The sequence below is a fragment of the Notolabrus celidotus genome, chromosome 5 (genome assembly GCF_009762535.1).
Source record: "Notolabrus celidotus isolate fNotCel1 chromosome 5, fNotCel1.pri, whole genome shotgun sequence".
In the NCBI taxonomy this organism is placed as follows: domain Eukaryota; kingdom Metazoa; phylum Chordata; class Actinopteri; order Labriformes; family Labridae; genus Notolabrus; species Notolabrus celidotus.
The window spans coordinates 22,213,967-22,233,061 of record NC_048276.1 but is presented as its reverse complement, the minus strand read 5'-3'; the positions used below and the strand labels follow the sequence as shown (position 1 = coordinate 22,233,061).

The 19,095-nt window shown below is 39.8% G+C and overlaps 1 protein-coding gene across 1 annotated transcript in view; it reads right to left on the bottom strand.

Moving 5' to 3' along the window:
* Positions 1-19,095, bottom strand: part of uvrag (UV radiation resistance associated gene) — a 137,029-nt gene that overhangs the window by 84,649 nt on the left and 33,285 nt on the right. Inside the window, exons 9-12 of the mRNA XM_034683455.1 lie at positions 12,183-12,267; positions 8,115-8,202; positions 6,815-6,875; positions 1,019-1,184 (exon numbers count right to left, since the gene is read on the bottom strand). Coding sequence (XP_034539346.1) covers positions 1,019-1,184; positions 6,815-6,875; positions 8,115-8,202; positions 12,183-12,267 — 400 coding nt within the window. The remainder of the gene's footprint in view (positions 1-1,018; positions 1,185-6,814; positions 6,876-8,114; positions 8,203-12,182; positions 12,268-19,095) is intronic.

Genomic DNA, 19,095 nt, shown 5'->3' with positions numbered 1-19,095 from the left:
GATTTAATGACTGACGGTCATATTATTTGATACTTTCAGTACTTTTATAAACTAAACGTAAAGTTTTTTTATCATGTGCAGGATTTTGTGTCCGTGTTATCTCTTAAAGCACTTTCAAGAAATGTTCTCAAACAAGCCGTTTACAGGTTTCTACCACACCCTCACATTCTTCTACACCTTAGCTGCTAGTAACACTGATGATTATACCATGTTTGGAATGTCAGTATCTGTTCAGAAGCATACCTGAGCAAGTTTGTCCAAAGCTTGCAATCATCATAATGCAGGAGGGTTTTAAAAAACCTGACTTGTTGCGTAGTAATAGGACCACAACAAATACAAATAATAATTTAAATATATTGGCCTTTGCTGTAATTACAGTACGATTCAATCCAGACAAAAGCCTGAGGTGAGGTTAAATTCTTAGTTTATCATTTGCTTTTTCTTTGTCGTAGATTATATTTTTCATAATGAACATCTGCCAATTCAGCAGAAATAATATGATGCTGTGAATATAGGAATAAAGAAAACACAGCCTTAGGTTGGGATAAAGGTAGTCATTATTACATATTTCTCATGCATTTTTGTGTGTGTGTGTGTGTGTGTGTGTGTGTGTGTGTGTGTGTGTGTGTGTGTGTGTGTGTGTGTGTGTGTGTGTGTGTGTGTGTGTGTGTGTGTGTGTGTGTGTGTGTGTGTGTGTGTGTGTGTGTCAAACGAAAACTTGACTAAACTGGCCGTGGCATCACTTAAGCACACGTCTTCAGTCTGATGTTCGACTGATTTATAATCCTCACAGGCCTGATAAAGAGATTCAATCTAACATCAATATTACAAGACTTTTGACTGATCTTATACTTCCAAAAAACACATCAAAATTTCTGAGGTGATTCAGCAGAAGAGATGTTTGCAACAAAAAGGAGCAACTCTGAAACGCTTGTGCATAATGCCTAAAGAAGCGGTGTGTAAGTGCGTCAAACATTAGATGATCCCTGATTTTTTATTGAGTGTTGCATCTACTTACTCTCGCTCCTTCTCGGTGAGTCGGTCAGTGATGGTGTCTTTGATGGATGAGCGTGAACCCTTGTGGATCACAGGGTACCTCAGAGGGACCTGCAGGAAGCAGGAGATCATCAGGACCAGGTGCGATGTGTAACCCAGGGCGACTGCCACGCTCCCATCATCCTTTGCTGCAGGACAGAAAATAAAAATGAAGGCTCCAGTAATCACAATTTGAGGTAGAGTTTTACAGAGCAGACAGGAAATGTTGGACTTGTTAATCCATCCTGGGCTTTAAAAGGTGATCCATATCAACAAGCCAAAGCCACAGAGCCCATGATGTGATGCAAATTAAACTCAAAACAGCAACATTTCAAACGACAAAGAGTGAGTATTTTATTACATCAACAACTTCAAAGCACACGGTCAGAGTGTGTGTTCTGTTTGAAATGTAGAGTTTATTACATGGAAAAATAAGTTCAGCTTAAATAAACATGTCCACATCCTGTGAATCCAAACAAACACGAACAAACATCTAACCAAAGACAGCTCTGAAACCAAGTCCTTGCAGGAAGAAGAGCGCCTGCATTCATGTGGGGAAGTGTTTTGAAAGTGATACAAAATGTTCATGCATCACGTCAAAGTATCCCCCGTGAGTCCAAAGAAGTTTGAGGATGGGAAACTGGATGGCTCTGTGAAGACTTCTGACGGGCAGAGAAACAGCAAACCATCTTGAGAAATAGGTTCAAGACAACGCACTAAGTGGTTTCACATTCTCAAGCAGCAGCAGCAGGACACTGCTCGAGGCACACACACAAAATCACCGTGGTTTTTATCTCCATGCTTTGAAATGATAGACTAGGCCAACACAGAGTGGTAGGATGTTTGGCTCATGATGTGTTTTTCAAGTTAGAATACGCAGAAAGGATAATGATGCTGAGCAGGCTGTCTGTGTTCAGTCAAATAGCAACCAAAGCATCTGGAGTCAACAGCTTCCTGATCTCAGAGGCTTCTGAAGCACACCAACCAGAACACTGGGTCAAGTAAAGGACATGAAACTATAAGCGACACCTTAGGGTGCAAACTGAGACTGTTCATATGTTGACAGACTGAGCTGACAGGGAAGCAATGAAGAGTCTTTAACAGAGGGCCACCCTGGTCCACTTTGGACCTCAGAGGGCTTAAGACTCAAACTGACCCTGACCCTGGTCTCCATGATGAGGGACATCCTCCCCCTGTGGGCCTTTTTAAAGTGACTGCAACACATTACAGGTAGTTCTAGACTTGATCTGTCTTGATCTCTGGTGCAGACCTCACACAAACTAGAGCAGGGTCGGTGATGGGCTAAAGTGAAGGAGGGGAACACACCCCTTCCCAGCTTTCCTTTCTTAAGTTTCTACTAGAGTTTTTAAACTACAATTACCAGAAATGCCTCCAATACAACCTCAATGAGTATGTCAGTAAATGTAAGATGATCTGATAGCACAGAAGATTCACACAGAGTGGATTGCAGCTGATAGCACCAAAGATTGTGCATTAACTGTTCCTAGTATCTGCTCTGTCTCAAAGTCCAACTCACAAAGCATGTTCCACTAATTACATGCAAGTGCAAACACGCTGGTGAATTTTAGCAGCTCATTGCAGTTTGCTCTTGTTTTGCGTCTTATTTTGGAGATAAGCTGTCAGCATCTCCACTGTATGCTATGCAGCGAAAACCAAAAAAAACTCATCCTTCTGCATAGCAACCCAGATCGTCTCCACACATGTTGGCAAAGTGTGAGTATATGTGCAAGGTTTGAGCTTTGGCAGCCTCAGATGGATAAAAAAATTGCCTTGATTTGTAAGTAGAGGTGTTAAGAAAATATCGATACAGCAATATATCGCGAAACTTTGACCTCTGATAAAATATAGATATTTCAACTCTTAATATCGATTGTTTGTAAAAAATAAAAATTCATATTTTAGCAGATTTGGAACTAAAATGCGACTTCAGTATTTCAAAAACAATAAAGTGGAAAAGTTGTTTTCAATCAAATAGTTTTGACTTAATTTGTCCTTCCAATTTTGAGTAATATTGTGTGATTTACATATACACCATCTCTTTTTTTTTCTTAGTTAACTGTGTAGAATACTGCAATATATCACAATATTGTGATATCTTGATATATCGTGATACTATCGTATGGTGACCCAAGTATTGTGATGTGTATCGTATCGTGAAGTTCTTGCCAATACTCACCTCTATTTGTAAGTAATATTTAAAGACTTTAATTTTAGAAAATTTACTTATTGGTCATCTAGAAGTTGAGTTGTTTCCTGATCACTGGGGAGTTTGAGTGTGACATACCTTATGAATACTGTGACACATCAACTCTCAGCAGATGGTAAAAATGTTACTCTTCCTGCATGAGGCTGTTAGCGCTGGTGTTTGTGGATATAATATGTTTTGCTATAAGGCTCATTTGCACAGGAAGAGGATTATTTTTCTGCAAATTAATGCATAATGGCTCATTTAAATACACCCAGAGCTCCAGCACACAGAGAGGGTATTTGCTCAACATTACAGTTTAGGGAACATTAAACCCTTTGTGTGCTCTTGAATTGGACGGTGTATTTTTTTCTCAAAAAGAAGATAAAAAAAAGAAAGATGTCAAAACAAGTTGTTTATCATCTTAATCATGAAGTTAAACTTGTTTTATTGTGCTCAGCACATTGGCTTTATAAATGTGGAAGACGCACCCTGGTCCCCTACCATCGTAAAAGAATTAAATTCAAAACACTGCTATGGTAGGTGCTTATAGCACCTATGTGTATTTAGGACCCAGGACGTCTACGCCGAATTTATCATGAACAAAATCAGCTTCTTCGCCCCCTCAAACTGAGAGACTACAGAGCAAGTTGAGTTATGCTGTGTAGAGAGATGGTTCAGGTCTTTGCTGATGCAGTGGATGAATAATAGCTACTACACCAACAGCTACTATTTCAGAGCAGCAAAAAAAGCAATCATTCAGGCAACAAATCTTCAGATGACAGTGGAGTACTGTTTTATATTATTATATTATATTGAGTTAAGGCTTCACAGAATGAATTAGCTTTACACTCAATCATGGCTTATCTGCATCTTCAGTTAAACATCATGTACTCAGAGGCTGCTATCTGAACTGAGCTGACATTGTTTATAGATGCTGTTCATTTAAGTCATAAATATTATATCGATCATCATTTACAGAGCCAAATTATCAGAGGTCTCCTCTTTTCCCAAATGGACTGACCCAGTATTTAAAAACCTTTGCTTCTCAAACTCTTTTTATCCAAATTAAATAGAGAAATGTGTGACATTTTATGGTCACACTTTTTACATTAGAGGTGAATGTTAGTGGCTACCTGGAAGCATCATGACATCTCTCTCTACATTTCCAAACCAGAGGTAACCTGACCATCATGATGGAGTTAGAAGTCAGTGCATTAGGATGATTTCTGTTAAGGCCTTTTTAACCTCACCAGTGCACATGCTCAGTCATTTACTCACTGCTAGGTGTCCACCAATGCACGACAGGGAGGCAGAAGCAGACACAGGCCTCCACTTTATGGGAACAAGTGATCGCTGCAAACACAAATGTGCTGTCTGTCACTGCACTGCAGTCTTAAAAGATGTTAACAGGTGGAGCGGGACAGCAGGGAGCTGAGAAGGGGAGCGGTATTTTTGAATAATGGCTTCAGGGGCCTGCGGGGTCTCACCAGCTGTGGATGTCACATTGGACAGTGGTCGATGTGTTCACACTGTCAGACAAATACTCCACAACAAAGATTAACATTCAATCCCCTCACTCATCTGAGGGGTCATGAAGTCATCAAGCAGCAAATACAGTTCATCCTGAAGCATACTGAGTGACCCTGACTCTAACCCACCACACCAACATGATAACAAGTGCTTTGTGGCCTGAACTGCCTGCTGACAAAACCTTTTCAAACAATCTGTTGCACAACGCTACGTCCCTGATATTAAATCATGTGGTTTTTGAGGCTGTTTCTCAATGGGATGTTGGACTGAGATTCAATTATCTAGGGACAAGAACATTTAAGAATGTGGGATAACTGAAAAACTCGACCATCAACGGCCAACAAGAAACCACAAATGCAGTTTATAGTCTGTCACATTTCAAGTCCAAGAGTCCAAACATTTTCCATACTTAAAGTTTCTTCAAGTCCAAATTCTTTCAGTTTCTCTGACTCAGACGTATTCAGTTGTGTTTAATGTAGCTGCTCAAAATGGAGCTTTTAAAATGTGTTCTTTTCATTAGTCCATGGCGACACTCATCAGGCTGCATCAAGTCTTTATAAGAGATTTCTACAACTGGTTAAATATTAAAGAAACTGGCCAGCTACTTTAGTTTTTAAGTAAGAGCTTTCAGTTTGGGCATATTTACAATTATTTGATAAGACCACTGAGGAGAGAGAGGGAATGTTGGGAGTAGAGAGGAGGGGATGACACACAGCAAAGAGCAGAGGGCTGGAGGCGATGAGCCCTGTCAATGAGGCTGCTGCGCCAACTGCTGAGAAAAACCAGCACCACTGGCAAACTACTTACAAAAGGTAACACATCAGTGCTATTTTTTTATGAAGGACTTCAGAGGGCCAATGAGCTAAAGTTAGCATCAGCTCTGCTCAAAGATCCCCAGTCCCCACTAATGAGCTTAAGAGACTGTTTTTCTGTTTCATTTAGAGGAGAACACTACTGGTAGATTCATCTCCTGTTCAAAAATCTTTATGAACACTGAAGGAATCTGGACCTAAAAAGAAGAGGAGTGCCTACAAATAAGCTTGCAGCAGTGTAGCTCACTGTCTTTGCATTTTCTGTCTTCTGAAGAAGAAAAGTGTTGAACAAAAAGTGACTTCTGAACTAAAAAACACTCTGTTCAGAGATTTGAATCATTAGTTTGTTAAGAGAGGAGAAGACTTCTGCAGATGATCTTGTTTTCTGTAGTAACCACATGAACAGTGAACACTTGAGGATCGTTTTGAGAGGGGAATTGCAGAGTTTAAAGCCTGCCCTGCTGTTGCCCCTGCAGCATGCTCAAAAAATGTGAGCCCACTCTGGGTCTTGTCAACTGATGATACCAACTGTCCACTGTAAGAGGACTCATTTTTCTTTTTTATCACCAGCTCTCTATCAGTGTGGAGCCTTGTCACTGGGTTGTTATCATGGATTACAGCCACACACAAACAAATAACATTGTTCAAATTATCAGCGTCTCTCTGTTCAGGTAAGGTATGAAAAAATAAGAACTGAAATATTTAACAACACACCTATGATGATACGTGCGTGCGTGCCACTCAATGTTAGACAACCAGCTGCTTTTGCAGCAGGAAAATGATCATCTCAACCACAGTATATGAGGCAATGTATTTCATTATGTGCGTCTATTATTGTGATTTTAATTATATAGAAGAAGCAGAGGTATGAAAAGAATCTACCTCTCCCTGCTACTTAAACCATTCACTCCCTATTGATGATATAATTATGTCATTATGCCTTTATGCACTAAAATTACCTACCTGTAATTATAAAATCATGACATGTATGCCCGTGACAGACTCTAATGTCTTAGCACAGTGAAGCTAAATTACGATCGATGATATCATACATACTGCATCGATGAGATCATCAGCCTGCAAGTACTAAAATGCTCAATTGCTTTCCTTCACGAGACAATTACACATAACAACACAGATTAAAGTTAGGCCAGAACATTTGTTCAGCATGATTTACAACAGCTTATCCTGTAATCCTCAAACAGACACATGTATGCACATGAATTACCTTGGAAGTCTTCAGAGTTTGGCAGCTTCACTCCACAGATGACAAAATCTGACTGATTGGCCTGTGGATGAAAAATTAAAGAGAGTGATGAGACAGCAGAAGCAGACACCAACGCCAAACAAATACCTGATTCCATTTACATCAGTCAGTCACAGTCTAGTGCTGTCAGCATGTAAAACATTTAGTTTGTTCGACAACGGTTAAAAAATGGAAACCTGTCATAAATAATACAGCAGTATCTTTATCAGAGAGCTGACAGCGTTAAACCAGACTGAATCAAAACACAATATTTCAACTAGAGAGGAGTGGATATTGATGTTGCAGCTGAGGCTGTTTGAATCCCAATGTGAAACCACATTTAGATTTTGATATATTAGTTGACCTATTCCTTAACCTCCCCAAGCTGTGACAGCTCAACATGCTTGGGCTGAAATAAAAACCTAGAGATCTGTTTCATTCTCAGAAAATTGGCACTCTTGTCTTAGTAGATATTAGTTGTTTGACATAATTTAGTCTATTTAGATGTCAGTATATACATTGCATTTACTCTGAGTCATACATATCTTAACCCTCCTGTTATGTTGTGGGTCAAATTGACCCACTTTAAAGTTAAAAAATTTAAAGAAATGTTTAAAGGTATTTTTTCAGTATGAAACTTCTTCTTCTTGGCTTAATTAGTGTTATCAACACATTAAATGAAAATGGATCTTTTCATGTATTTGCATTTGTAGTTTTTTGGTTTCTGACACTTTTGGATAATTAAACATGCCCCGGGTCAAATTGACTCAGTCCTCGGAATCAAGCATAACAGGAGGGTTAAGACTAAAGTTATGTTGGTCAATTTTAAGTTTCAGATTTCAGATTTTTGAAGAATATGATGAGAATCTGCATTCCTCATAAAATCAAGAAGCACAAATATGAGTTTGTCTTAAAAAAAACCACTTATAATCACAAAAACATACGAAGAAATCAAAGTAATAGGAGGCAAAAGATCTCCTGAAGATTGAATGTTTGAGTTTAGGCAAAGTTTTGGTGAATACACAACTCTTCAGGTTTCCAGTTTTGCTGTCTTAACTAAACAGCAATGAGACTATCTACAGCAAGTAAAAAAGATCCTGCATCTGACCCACAGCAGAACATCAGGTACCAACCTGTATAAAATATGCTTTAATTACTATATGTTAACACCAGTCTCTGGGAAGGGAAAAAATAGATGCTTTCTGAACCATCAAAGCCTTGTTTTTAAACCAGATGATTCTTTAGGGTTGTGTTGTGCTGCAGTGTAGCAGATACAACTCACCACATCAATGGGGTAGATGTAGGAGAGCTCAGACAGCAGCTGACGACAGCGGAAGGTGAGCTGGGCATTGGACTTGAGGAACTGCTCTCTGGGGAGACAAAAGGAGACACGAGGACGACATAGTTAGTGACCAAACAAGAAGAGAAAAGGGCTCCAGGACACAGGGAACGGAGAGGCACAGGAGCCACTGGAAGAAGAGCAGGGATGATACCGCAGGCGGTAAAATAATTACCACATAAGGATAACTCAAGATGTTAAAAATGTAAAAGAGCTAGGATAAAAAGAGAGGACAGTTCGTTCATGCAGGGTAATGATGTGACATAACGAGGTCATGTTGGTCCAGGGAGAAGATTAGGTGATTCTGATTTGGTCTAGGCATTAAAATGATGAGTGAAGTGACTCATCAGTGAGTCATCTTCGAACTAAAGGTTGCTTTATATCGATAACTAGGCAGCCATTGTAAGGTTTGCAGGGTCTGTGAATCCCACTTGTCCAATTTGTAGAAGGCTTGGCCAAGTTTGATCTAGGAAAACTGGAGTTCTGAATATTTTTACCATTGATAACACTGAGTCAGAGTTTGTAGAGTAGGATGTATTTTCTTTAAGAAGTGTAAAATGCCATCATTTACTGGAACAAGGCAAAAGTCACTTAATTGTGGAAGAAATAAATACACAGCCCTGTTTTTTCTTCTTTAAAGTCAACCTGAATAACATTCTCCTGATCATACTTGGGTTTGGTTCAGTCTGGTTCAGTCTGGTTCAGTCTGGTTCAGTTTGGTCCAGTGCAGTGCGTTTTGGTTTGGTTTGGTGTGGTGCGGTGCGGTTGGGTACGGTATGATTTATTTTGGTGCGATGCAGTGCAAAATTGATGCAGTTCAGTCCGGTGTGGTGTGGTGCGGTGCGGTGCGGTGCAGTGCAATGCTGTGCAATGCGGTCCAGTGTGGTCCAGTGCGATCCAGTGCGGTCCAGTGAAGTACAGTGCGGTCCAGTGCGGTGTGATTTGGTTCGGTTTGGTTTGTTTTTGGGGACAGATCCTGGTAACATTTGACAGCCAAAAATCTAATTATTTCATTGTTCATCCAGGACGTTTTTAGCTAAGTTCAGCAATATTTAAAAAAAAGCATTGCTTCCGGGTATACTCAAGCTGTTACATCCAGAAGAACAGGACCTACAGACATACAGAGTACATTGATGGAGAGATGACTTTAAAAGCCAAAAGTCATCAGTCCTGGCTTTCATCAGCACAGAGGCATAAAAACTCTGAAAGCTCCAGTATTTTCTAGAAATAACTGAAATCCATTTTTTTAATTACAATTCAAGTCTTCTTGTTTGATTTCTTGAACTATTTGAAACTTTGTATGTGTGCTGTAAAACAGGCACTCTGTCTGATGTTCATTCTTAATCCAGCAGCATTTTAACACTAGTGAGGTGAGTGCAGGAGAAAAGGCTGAATGTAGAAATCTATAACATCTCCTACATTCCTGAAGCTGAAGAAAATGTTAGCCTTTGTATGTAAACGAATAAATATTATGTGACTCTTCCAGGATTTATGCACAGTTCTTCCTATGACTGCACTAGTGAGACCGCACAGATGATCTCCTCTTTTGTATGAATGGTGTGTGTGAGATGGATTTTCTCTCTGGGTGTCCTGTATAACACTTACAGCATTACTTGCGGGTAACAGCCCATCAGTTCATGCAGATGAAAAGGGATTTGGGAAAAAATGGTTATTGAATGTGATGCTTCCTCCCATCTACGCTCCTCGCCTTTCACTTGGATTTCCTTCTTGGTTTTGTCTGTGGTTAGCAGTCTCTTATCATTTCCCTTCGGCAGTGAGCAGTGGCTTTGTTTGAGCGACAAAAGAAACAGATTGGCGTGTAATGTTCCTTTGATCTGAAAAATTACTCTTCTGTCCAGCAGGCTTCATCTCATCAGATTGGTTAGTCCTGGGATGTACAAATTTAATCATGTAAATCCATGTATAACTAAAACATGCAACCCTCTAAAACTTGTTTTTAAAAAAAAGTCATGTTCAGAATCTGTCGGGATAGTTAAACATTAACAAAAAATAGCTTCATGTAGTTTCTTGCTTCAGACAGAAGAGAAAATTCATCATCACTCTTGCACCAGTTTGTTTTAAAGGCAACACCCAGCTACTAGTTTGCTTAGCTTAGAACAAAGAAGGAGAAACAGGTATCTAGGCTCAGCCTGAAGGTAACTAAATCTGCCTTCAAGGACCTCAGGCAGGCTTATGTACCCACTGACTTAAGCTCAACAAATAGCACGTCCCCCTCACGTCTTTGATCGATAGAAAAATTCAAAGAAATATGGGAATTTGTTTTCTAGCTGGGCATTATATTAGGAATTATTTCCTGGCCATGAATATATTTTTTCCTGGATTCTCCTCTGGATGTCTGGCGGCTGCTTTCAACTGAGGAACCGTCCAACATATAACCCTTTATTAGAGAGAGAAGCCGAATGGATGGTAGCAGTTAATTTACAGTTAATTCAGTGAGTTAAGTAGGTGTTGAAGGAAGACCTTGTTCAGGGTGCTGACACTCATAGAGACCATGTCATCATAATAAAAGAGAGAGACCTGGAATCTTTACTTGATTCACTGAGTCCTGTGGTACCCACCACAGAGGTCAGAGCCTTCAAAAGGTTCATGAGATAAATCGAAGGTTGATTAATGTTACAGAAAATATGTTTTTTGACATCTTCAGTCTTGGTCCTTTTAGAAACATTTGCTCAATCGACCACTCAAATATTTAGTATTTACTTCATTGAAGGTTAAGGGGGAAATTTTGGGTGGAACGGCTTCCAACTCACGATCGTGTGAAGCATGAGAAAGGGTCCACAACTACCCCCTGCTTTATTTATAAGACACCTGAGCCAAATAAAAGCTGGCGACAATGGTATATACTTTAAAATGCACTGTTTTGTTTGTTTTTTTCCATTTGAAAAGTAAAAGAAATAGAAATCTGATATCTGATCTATATGAAATAAGATCAAATATGGAGTCAGAATCTGTTTTGTTTGTTTTTTTCCATTTGAAAAGTAAAAGAAATAGAAATCTGATATCTGATCTATATGAAATAAGATCAAATATGGAGTCAGAATAACCTGCAGTCTATGGGATCTCTTTTTATAGACGGTCTTTTAAGGCTTTATACTTATAATATTTTTTTGCTGTCGTCCAAATACTCTGCTGCATTAATAACCATTGTCTTAAAATGGGCATCATAACTCTGCCTCAGTTGTTGGTTACCTTCTACTTTTGTGCTACTTTGCTCCGGTCACTGTGTCATTTTTCATCCCCCTGGTGCTGTAGCTGTAAGTCACAATTGGCATCAGTCATGAGACATGCACTTTACATCTAAGTGGCACTCATCCCACTTTTTCAGATGTATTTCAAGGAAAAAAACACTGTCATTTAGACAGGTCAGTACAGTAGGTACGAGACAGTGGAAAAGTAGAACTAGAGTTACTTAAACTAAAGATACTACAGCTTACAACACTACAACTCAAAGAATCCTGACTCAATTTGAACCAAAATGGAGTCATGTGTGATTAAGGTTTCCCTCAAAGTTTAGAAATAAAGTTAAATAAAAAGAGACATTTCCATGAAAAGACATTATTCACATGAATATTTGTACAATTGTACAATTACAATATTTGAATATTTGTACAATTGTCTGTTAATTTCCTGTATGCTCGCTCTCTGGGCCCCCGCTGGCCTTCACGGGCCTCTGGTTTACCCTCTGTGCCTGCCAGGCACCTCTCACACAAACAAAGTCATATCCAGGATCGACACCCGCTGCCCCTGCTGTGATTTTAAGCACAATGTGCAAACTTTCTATTGAAAACACATAAATACGCAGCACTGGTTGAAGAAACATCCCCTTGTTTTGAAATAGCAAGGTGGGAGGCCGGCAGCAGGGCGTCGTCTCATCACATTTGAGTCTTATCTTTCAGTGAGTTTTGACTGATGGGAATGAATGCTTCTGAAAAATGTGGTTTTCTGTGCAGAAATAAAGAGATAGCTAATTACAGGTTCACACACACTTACCTCTTGGCGGTGCATTCCTTCTGCAGCTTGGTTAAGGACTCTTTCTCCTCCTTCAAACTCTCGTGTTGAGCAGAGAATGCTTCCTCTGGCAGAGACAGAAAGAAACAGTAAATTATCAGGTGTGTGTTCTACTCTGCCACATCCCAGCAGCCAGGTGGGCTTGTGTTAGGTCGGCTGCCATGCACTCTCAAACATAAGCAAGATCAAGCACCTCTTTTGATGAGGCCAAAGCCATTTCCTCTTGACACCACATAAAACCAGACAACTTATGTATGCAAATTACAGGATTTGTGAGACATTGTAAATACAGAGCTGGGCAAATAAATAAAATCAGACAGATAAGTGACAGTGATGATACAGCTTGTGCAAGTTGTGCAACTGCAATACTGGCAAGCTCACAATAGCCCAGTGTTGCATAAAGCCGGAAAGATACAAAGTGTAATTTAGGGTCGTAACAGAATATGTTCTCTTATCTGTCAGCATCACATATGGTTCTAACAGAAACATGATTTATGATCACACATGGTTCTTATAAACAAGGTTTGACTTTTAATGCACATCTGAACACAGAAAAACAATCCAATCCAAAATGATGTTGGGATTTTCTTTTTTTCATCACATATTAGTCCAGTGTTTTGTTTTTTTCCTTTCATTTGATCCACGCTGAGAGTAAATAGGTCAACAAGTGGATGTTTCAGATGAACCAAACCACATGTTAGCTGCATATTTTCCTCCTGCATTGATCCCAGACTCTCCAGGCGAAACAGGAGAAAGAATGGGGACTTCTATCTTTAACACTCAAAGACTCACTGATGTAATATTATTATGTTACTGTAATAATGCTAATGTTGTCTTTGCAGTTTTACCATGAGCATTGCATTTAGGTGTTGGTTTTTGTGTGCAACTTTGATGATATGTCCCCAGTATTAAATCGCAGTATGTTCACAACCAGTTAGGTTGAGTAGAGAGATGTGAACCAAGGAGCCAAACAGCACATAGTTTGAGGATTACACTGTTCTTTCAGAGTCCAAATACGCTCCAATTCCAGATAACAGTCACCTGGGTTACTCTGACATTCTTCTACTGAACACGGACAAGAACATCCACAACAATGTTAACTGTTAGAGAGGAGGGAGGTAACACACCAGAATCCACCTTGTGCTCACAGGAGTAGCAGCACTTCGTAAAAGATTTTTTTGATCAGTTAAGATGAAATCACACAGGCGATGAGACGGATCACAGCCTGCTTTTAAAACCTATGTTTCCACTCACATCCAGGCGTCTTAAAACGACATCATGAGGGTAGAAGAAAATCTCTACAAGGACCGAAGGGAGAGAGAATGTACTCAGATGTATCTCCATCAGATTAGCAGAAAGGAAAGATAGAGTGAGACGGAGATGAGAGAGGCCATCTGCTCTGCTGTAAGTGATGATTTGAAAACATATTTGAACACAGGACCTGTACTGCTCTCCTGCTTTCATGTAAGGCCCAGCTATTTCATAACACTGCTATCCATCCATCTGGGCTTCCTTTCATCCCTTCGAGCTGTTCCAGTTTTTATCAAGGTACACAGGGAAAACTAAGGTGAACACTACGGCAAAATGCAGGTGGCATCCTCACTGTTTGAGTGATGATACATTATCTTTTGTTTAAAATGTAAGTGGTGGCTGAGGGGGCCAAAATGTAGCATAGCTTTACAATGCTGCATGGCTGATAAAGAGGGGGGAGTTTTGTCCTTGGGGGGGGGGGACAATGTGAAATTGGGTTTCCTCTGGATATAGATGATAGTTTCAAAAGTAAAACATTGAGAAACCTCTCTGCTGGTTTAAATGTTTTTAAGAACGTTGTTCATGGAGTGGGTAAAAGAAATAACCTCCAAAAATAAAAAGAATACAGTTGCAGGTTAAACTTGCAGAGGTGTAAGCTTAATCCAGGCTGACTGATGACCCACTCCTCAGCTTGTCAGTTACCAGCAGTTGGTTGTTGAACCCATGCACCTGTTTCAACAGCCAGCACTGAAGCCAGCTCTGTAAGTGAGTTACAAGCTGTCAAACTGTCAGCAGGTCTACATGGCAGAGTTTTGGAAGGAAGAAAGACAGGATCTTCTCCTCAATTTTGAGTCTTGTCAGTCTGATTCCTAAACTGAATCAAATTAGAGCCAAAAGAGTGAACGGATTTTACATTGTTTTATGAAAAAACAGATATGCAACAATTCTCAAATACTTGCCCTTTAAAACCCAAAGAGAGAGACACCATACAGCCCGCTAAGTGTTGGACATCAACAGTAAAGACCAGGTCTTTGGACCTTACTTGAATGAATCCATCAGACTGTTCTAAACCAGATTCTTTAAGCTACACGGGGGGAAAGCTTTTGAGTTTGGATGTCATGGGTTTAACAAAACAGCAGGGAAATTTCTATAATAGTCATAACACAGAGAGTTGGACTTGCGCTACCTGTCAACTCTCATCCTCTGTGTTAAAGCTGGACTGCTGCTGCTGCTGCACAGGCTTTAATGGTGATAGCTTCAATATGAGACCTTTCCTCTGAGGTGACAAATACCTCCACACACCACACCTTCACTGAACTGTGTTCCTTACGCTCAAGAAACCCGACCACTGACATTTATTGGTCGGGAGCCCTCAATGCGTTACAGAGCGTGAGAATAACTACCGCTCCTAAGTACAATAAACGCCGTTCATGAAGCTGATTTATGTCCTCTGCTCGACGTGGAAGGAGGGAAATTAGACAGGAGGAAATTGTGACAAGAGTGTGACCCCACCAAAACCCAAACCCATTAATTCTGGAAGGAGAGAGAGAATTTTATTCTAAAATCACAGCTGCAGAGCGGGAAAAATGTGGTCATGGTCATATGTCCTCTGTTATGCACGTTATGCACTATGAGAGGACTTAGTGTGACTACATGTGCGTTAGCAGGAGAAGTGAAAACAACAGGTCTACACTCCTGCTATGATTTCACTGTAAATCAGCGGGCATTGAGCAGCTAGTTGTTAACCTGTCGTCAGGAAGATACAGAGTGCTGAGGTTTCTCAGTGCATATTATAAAAAACGCGGCCCATGGGTGGCGAGGAAGAACACGCCAACACGAAGAGAACGTCAGAAAGTCTGCAAAAACATACAAACAGTAACTCTACAAGAATGCCAAACGTTCATCTTTCATTTATCTGCTGGCTCACATGCAGACAGACCCTCACACCTGCAGAGCATGTTGGGGATGTCTGGGCCTCTTGTTTTCAGAGCTGTGAATAACAGGTTGATAAAAATGGTTTGCTCATGAACCCTGTAGCTGTGTGAGGGATGAGAAGACCACACAAACATGTACAGATGAGATCATAAAGACAGGGTTTTCCACTCATACATTCTATACATTTTTAATAGTCACATTTCCAAACTTCCTCTTGATAGATTTTTTTGGACCATATTTACTTACATTTAATACGACAGTTTAAATACCAACACTATAAAAAACAAAATATAGATTCTACTCAATAAAACTGAGGTAACAATTTGCACTCTATTTAATAGTGTACATTTTACCTAGTTTTACCAAGTGAAGACTACCTATATTTTACTATGATGAAATACAAAAATTGTTAAGGTAAAAGCCACTCATGTTTTTTAAATACATTTCACAATTTAAAAATAAGTTGACAACTCCCAGAGCCAGTCGATCGTTACAGCCACTCTGGTTATGCAGGTAGATTACAGGCACTACGCGATTAGCAACCAAGCTAACAGCTAAGGCAACACGTTATTAAAACAATGTCTTTATTATGATTTACCACAACTGGTGCCCCACCCCACTATTAGGCCATTGGTGGTCGGGCCCATGCAGAGTGGCACCCCAGCTGCCAGGGGTGTCCTTTATTTTTCTGCTTGGAAGGTGGCAACCCTAATATCAACCCTACCTTCCACCACGATGCCAAACCACAACCGGAGAGTCCCGCCAACGGAAACTGTCCTCAGCAAATAAGAAGTGATGACGCATGCGCACCCTTCAGTGAATACCCAATATCTTTGGGTAGATATTATTTAGTTTATTTGTGTATCATTTTTTAGTGTTAAAAAATAGGTAAAGAAGGTCAAATGTACCCATTATAATGAAGTTTACCTTCTGACCTCCATTTTTTAACATAATCTATACAATTTGTATTGATAATATGTACTACCCACAAAAATCCTTTTTTATAGTGTAGCTGTTTATTAAGTATAGCTAAATTTGAGCCTTTTCAGTCCTCATGTCAAAAAAGTTTCTGATGTTTCCCTCTCAATATTAATGCACAAGTTGAAGTCACCTTACCAGAGGTATCTGTACTTATTTTTTAGTTAAAATATGGGAAAATGTTATTTTAAGTCTCTTCTATGACATGCATGTTTTGATTTTGTTGGTTGTTGTGTCGTCTCCCACCGTGTATCAAATCTGCCGATCAAAATACAAATAACACATTCCTGTAACAGGTTGGATTTGTTGAAGGGCTTTGAGTTAAGTTTTCTTACTGATCTGAAGCAAATGCACCACGTGTACAAAGTTTCACTTCCCTCAAACATCCTTTCACATCAGCTCTTTCGAGGCCTTGTTTGTTCCCTGTGTTCGTGGAAACGCAACAAATGCTACAATCAAGGAAGAATTCAGTTTACTTTTCTTGTAACTAAATCATCACGAAACCCAAAAATATTTAGACAAAGTTCTACAAAGTGTAGAAGAGATGGACAGACTCATAAGAGCTCTCAAAGGCAGAATAATTACAGCTAAGATCTTTATTTATAATACAAAGACCTGAGGTAGTCTGCAGAGGATTCTGGATATTGTTGATTCTGCGTGTATAGAGTTGCAAAGAAGAGAAACGAGGGACAAAAGTCTGGAAACAGAAGTGTAGTTTTCATATTTATGTTAATGTGGAATACACTTAAATCAAATTTCATACTCTTCGATACTTTTTCATTTTGTGTCGGACCTGTGTGATGATCATGAGAAGGAGAGGAGAGTCCGTACAGCAGGGCCTCGGGGAAGAACTGCATTGCGATGTTCTGACACATTTTGTTAATAAAACTGTCGATAAAACCTCCATAGAAACCTGCCTCTAATAAGCAGAGGAATGTGTGAAAATTCAACAAATGAAACACTTGCTTCTAATTGAACCTCCATTAGAATCATCTGGGAACATGACTCATCAGTCCTCAGCCACCAGCTTCTCTGATTAATAACCTGTAGGACTGAACAGGACTAATGCTGCGTCAAGTTTGTGCAGGGTTTTGACTGACAAGCCAACAGTGTCTCCAGAAAGAAGCTATAAAATAGAGGCCACAGAGGATAAAATCACGTGTCTACAGGGAACGAAGGATGAAAGATGAGATCAGATGAAACAAACACGTTTTGTGCCAATCTAAATAAAATCAGACACAAATCAGCTGCTGTATGAAATACTGTAAACACCTATCTCTGAGATTACTTTGTCTGTAATTAATGCAGACTTTTTTCCGATAGGGAAACAAATGGGAATGAGCAGGCTGATTGAAAAAGTTAAACAACAATCTGAAAGCAGAGCAGAGCTCATCAGCGTGTGGCTTTTTGCTTTGGAGTTTTGAGTGTGGGAAACGACAACAAGATTTCAGCAAAGCCCTATTCAGCCGCAGATTTTCAATTTCTCCTACAATACCTTTTCTTTTTTAGCAGCCTGAGGAATTTTTCTTCTGTTTCTTAATAAGCACTTGTCCAGTCTGGAAAAAGACATCAATGAGGTGCAGAGAGTTCTTTTGGCTGCAGACGGGGTGGTGACAGGTAAAGAGGCGGAGGATTAACAGCTTTTTTTTTTTAGCACAAAGAAAAGTTCTCCCTGAAACCCTCTGAGTGCTGATCTTTTGTGAGTTTGTGTATGTCTAGATGGATGTAGAGACAACATGCTCATTAGTACCAATCCCCACCACAAGGTTAGAGGTTCAGTGAGGTGCCCCGCCTTCAAGGCAACAGAGAGATGGAGTTACTGACGCAAGGCTCCTACTGGATGATTGGATGCTTAATTGAGAGTTCATCAATTTGTCATCTCAAGCTGGCTTTTCAGAAAACTTTATTTCTCTGGACCAGTAACAGCTGAACCCCTAGTTCTCAGACATGACACCACTGATCAAACACTGAAGCTTTGATCCTCTCATACAAGCAACAATAACCTCCAGGAATAATCCTAGATGATAAACGAAGAGTTTTTGTATGTGAATGTGTGTGAAGAGGCGCCAGTCTTTTGCCCTGGAGTGGCTTCCTGTAAGTGACAAAACTTCTGTACTCTGCTGTACATCAAAATAAACCAGGTAAACAGTACTTTCATTATTTAAATATTCCTGACGTCAATCTTTTAAATTCACAACATATCATTCAAACAGTGTGAGCCTGACATGTGTGAACTGCTCTGTAATAAGTGTGTATTTGCCGTCTTCGGTCTGTTGACAGGATAACATGGAAGAATGCCTTAAGAACTTTACCATGGGTGTGGTGGGTTACTTGGATTAACTTTAGAGACAGCGTCTGAGACAGTCTCCAGAGATTTTAATGAGGGTCTGAAATAACTTGTTTCATTTAAAAAGGTTTATTAAAAAGATATTTGATGTGTCATTCGTTCTGAAAACAAAAGAAATGTTGTGCTTCAGCTAATACAAACAAGAAGATGGTCAACAAGTTCATTTATCATTGTCTATTCTTTTCAGAGGGAGCCACTGCAACAGAGCTGTGTGGTTTAAAATGGGAGGACTGGAGCATTTTGGTGGAGTTTGGTGGTCTTATGAAATCAACAACCTGAAACATCAGTGGATAATACCTGGGTTCAACTCGTAGTTTGTCTGCTGTCTACTCCTTGGTTTTATGAGCTGTGTCACTGAATACAGCGTGATGCAGGAGAAAACTA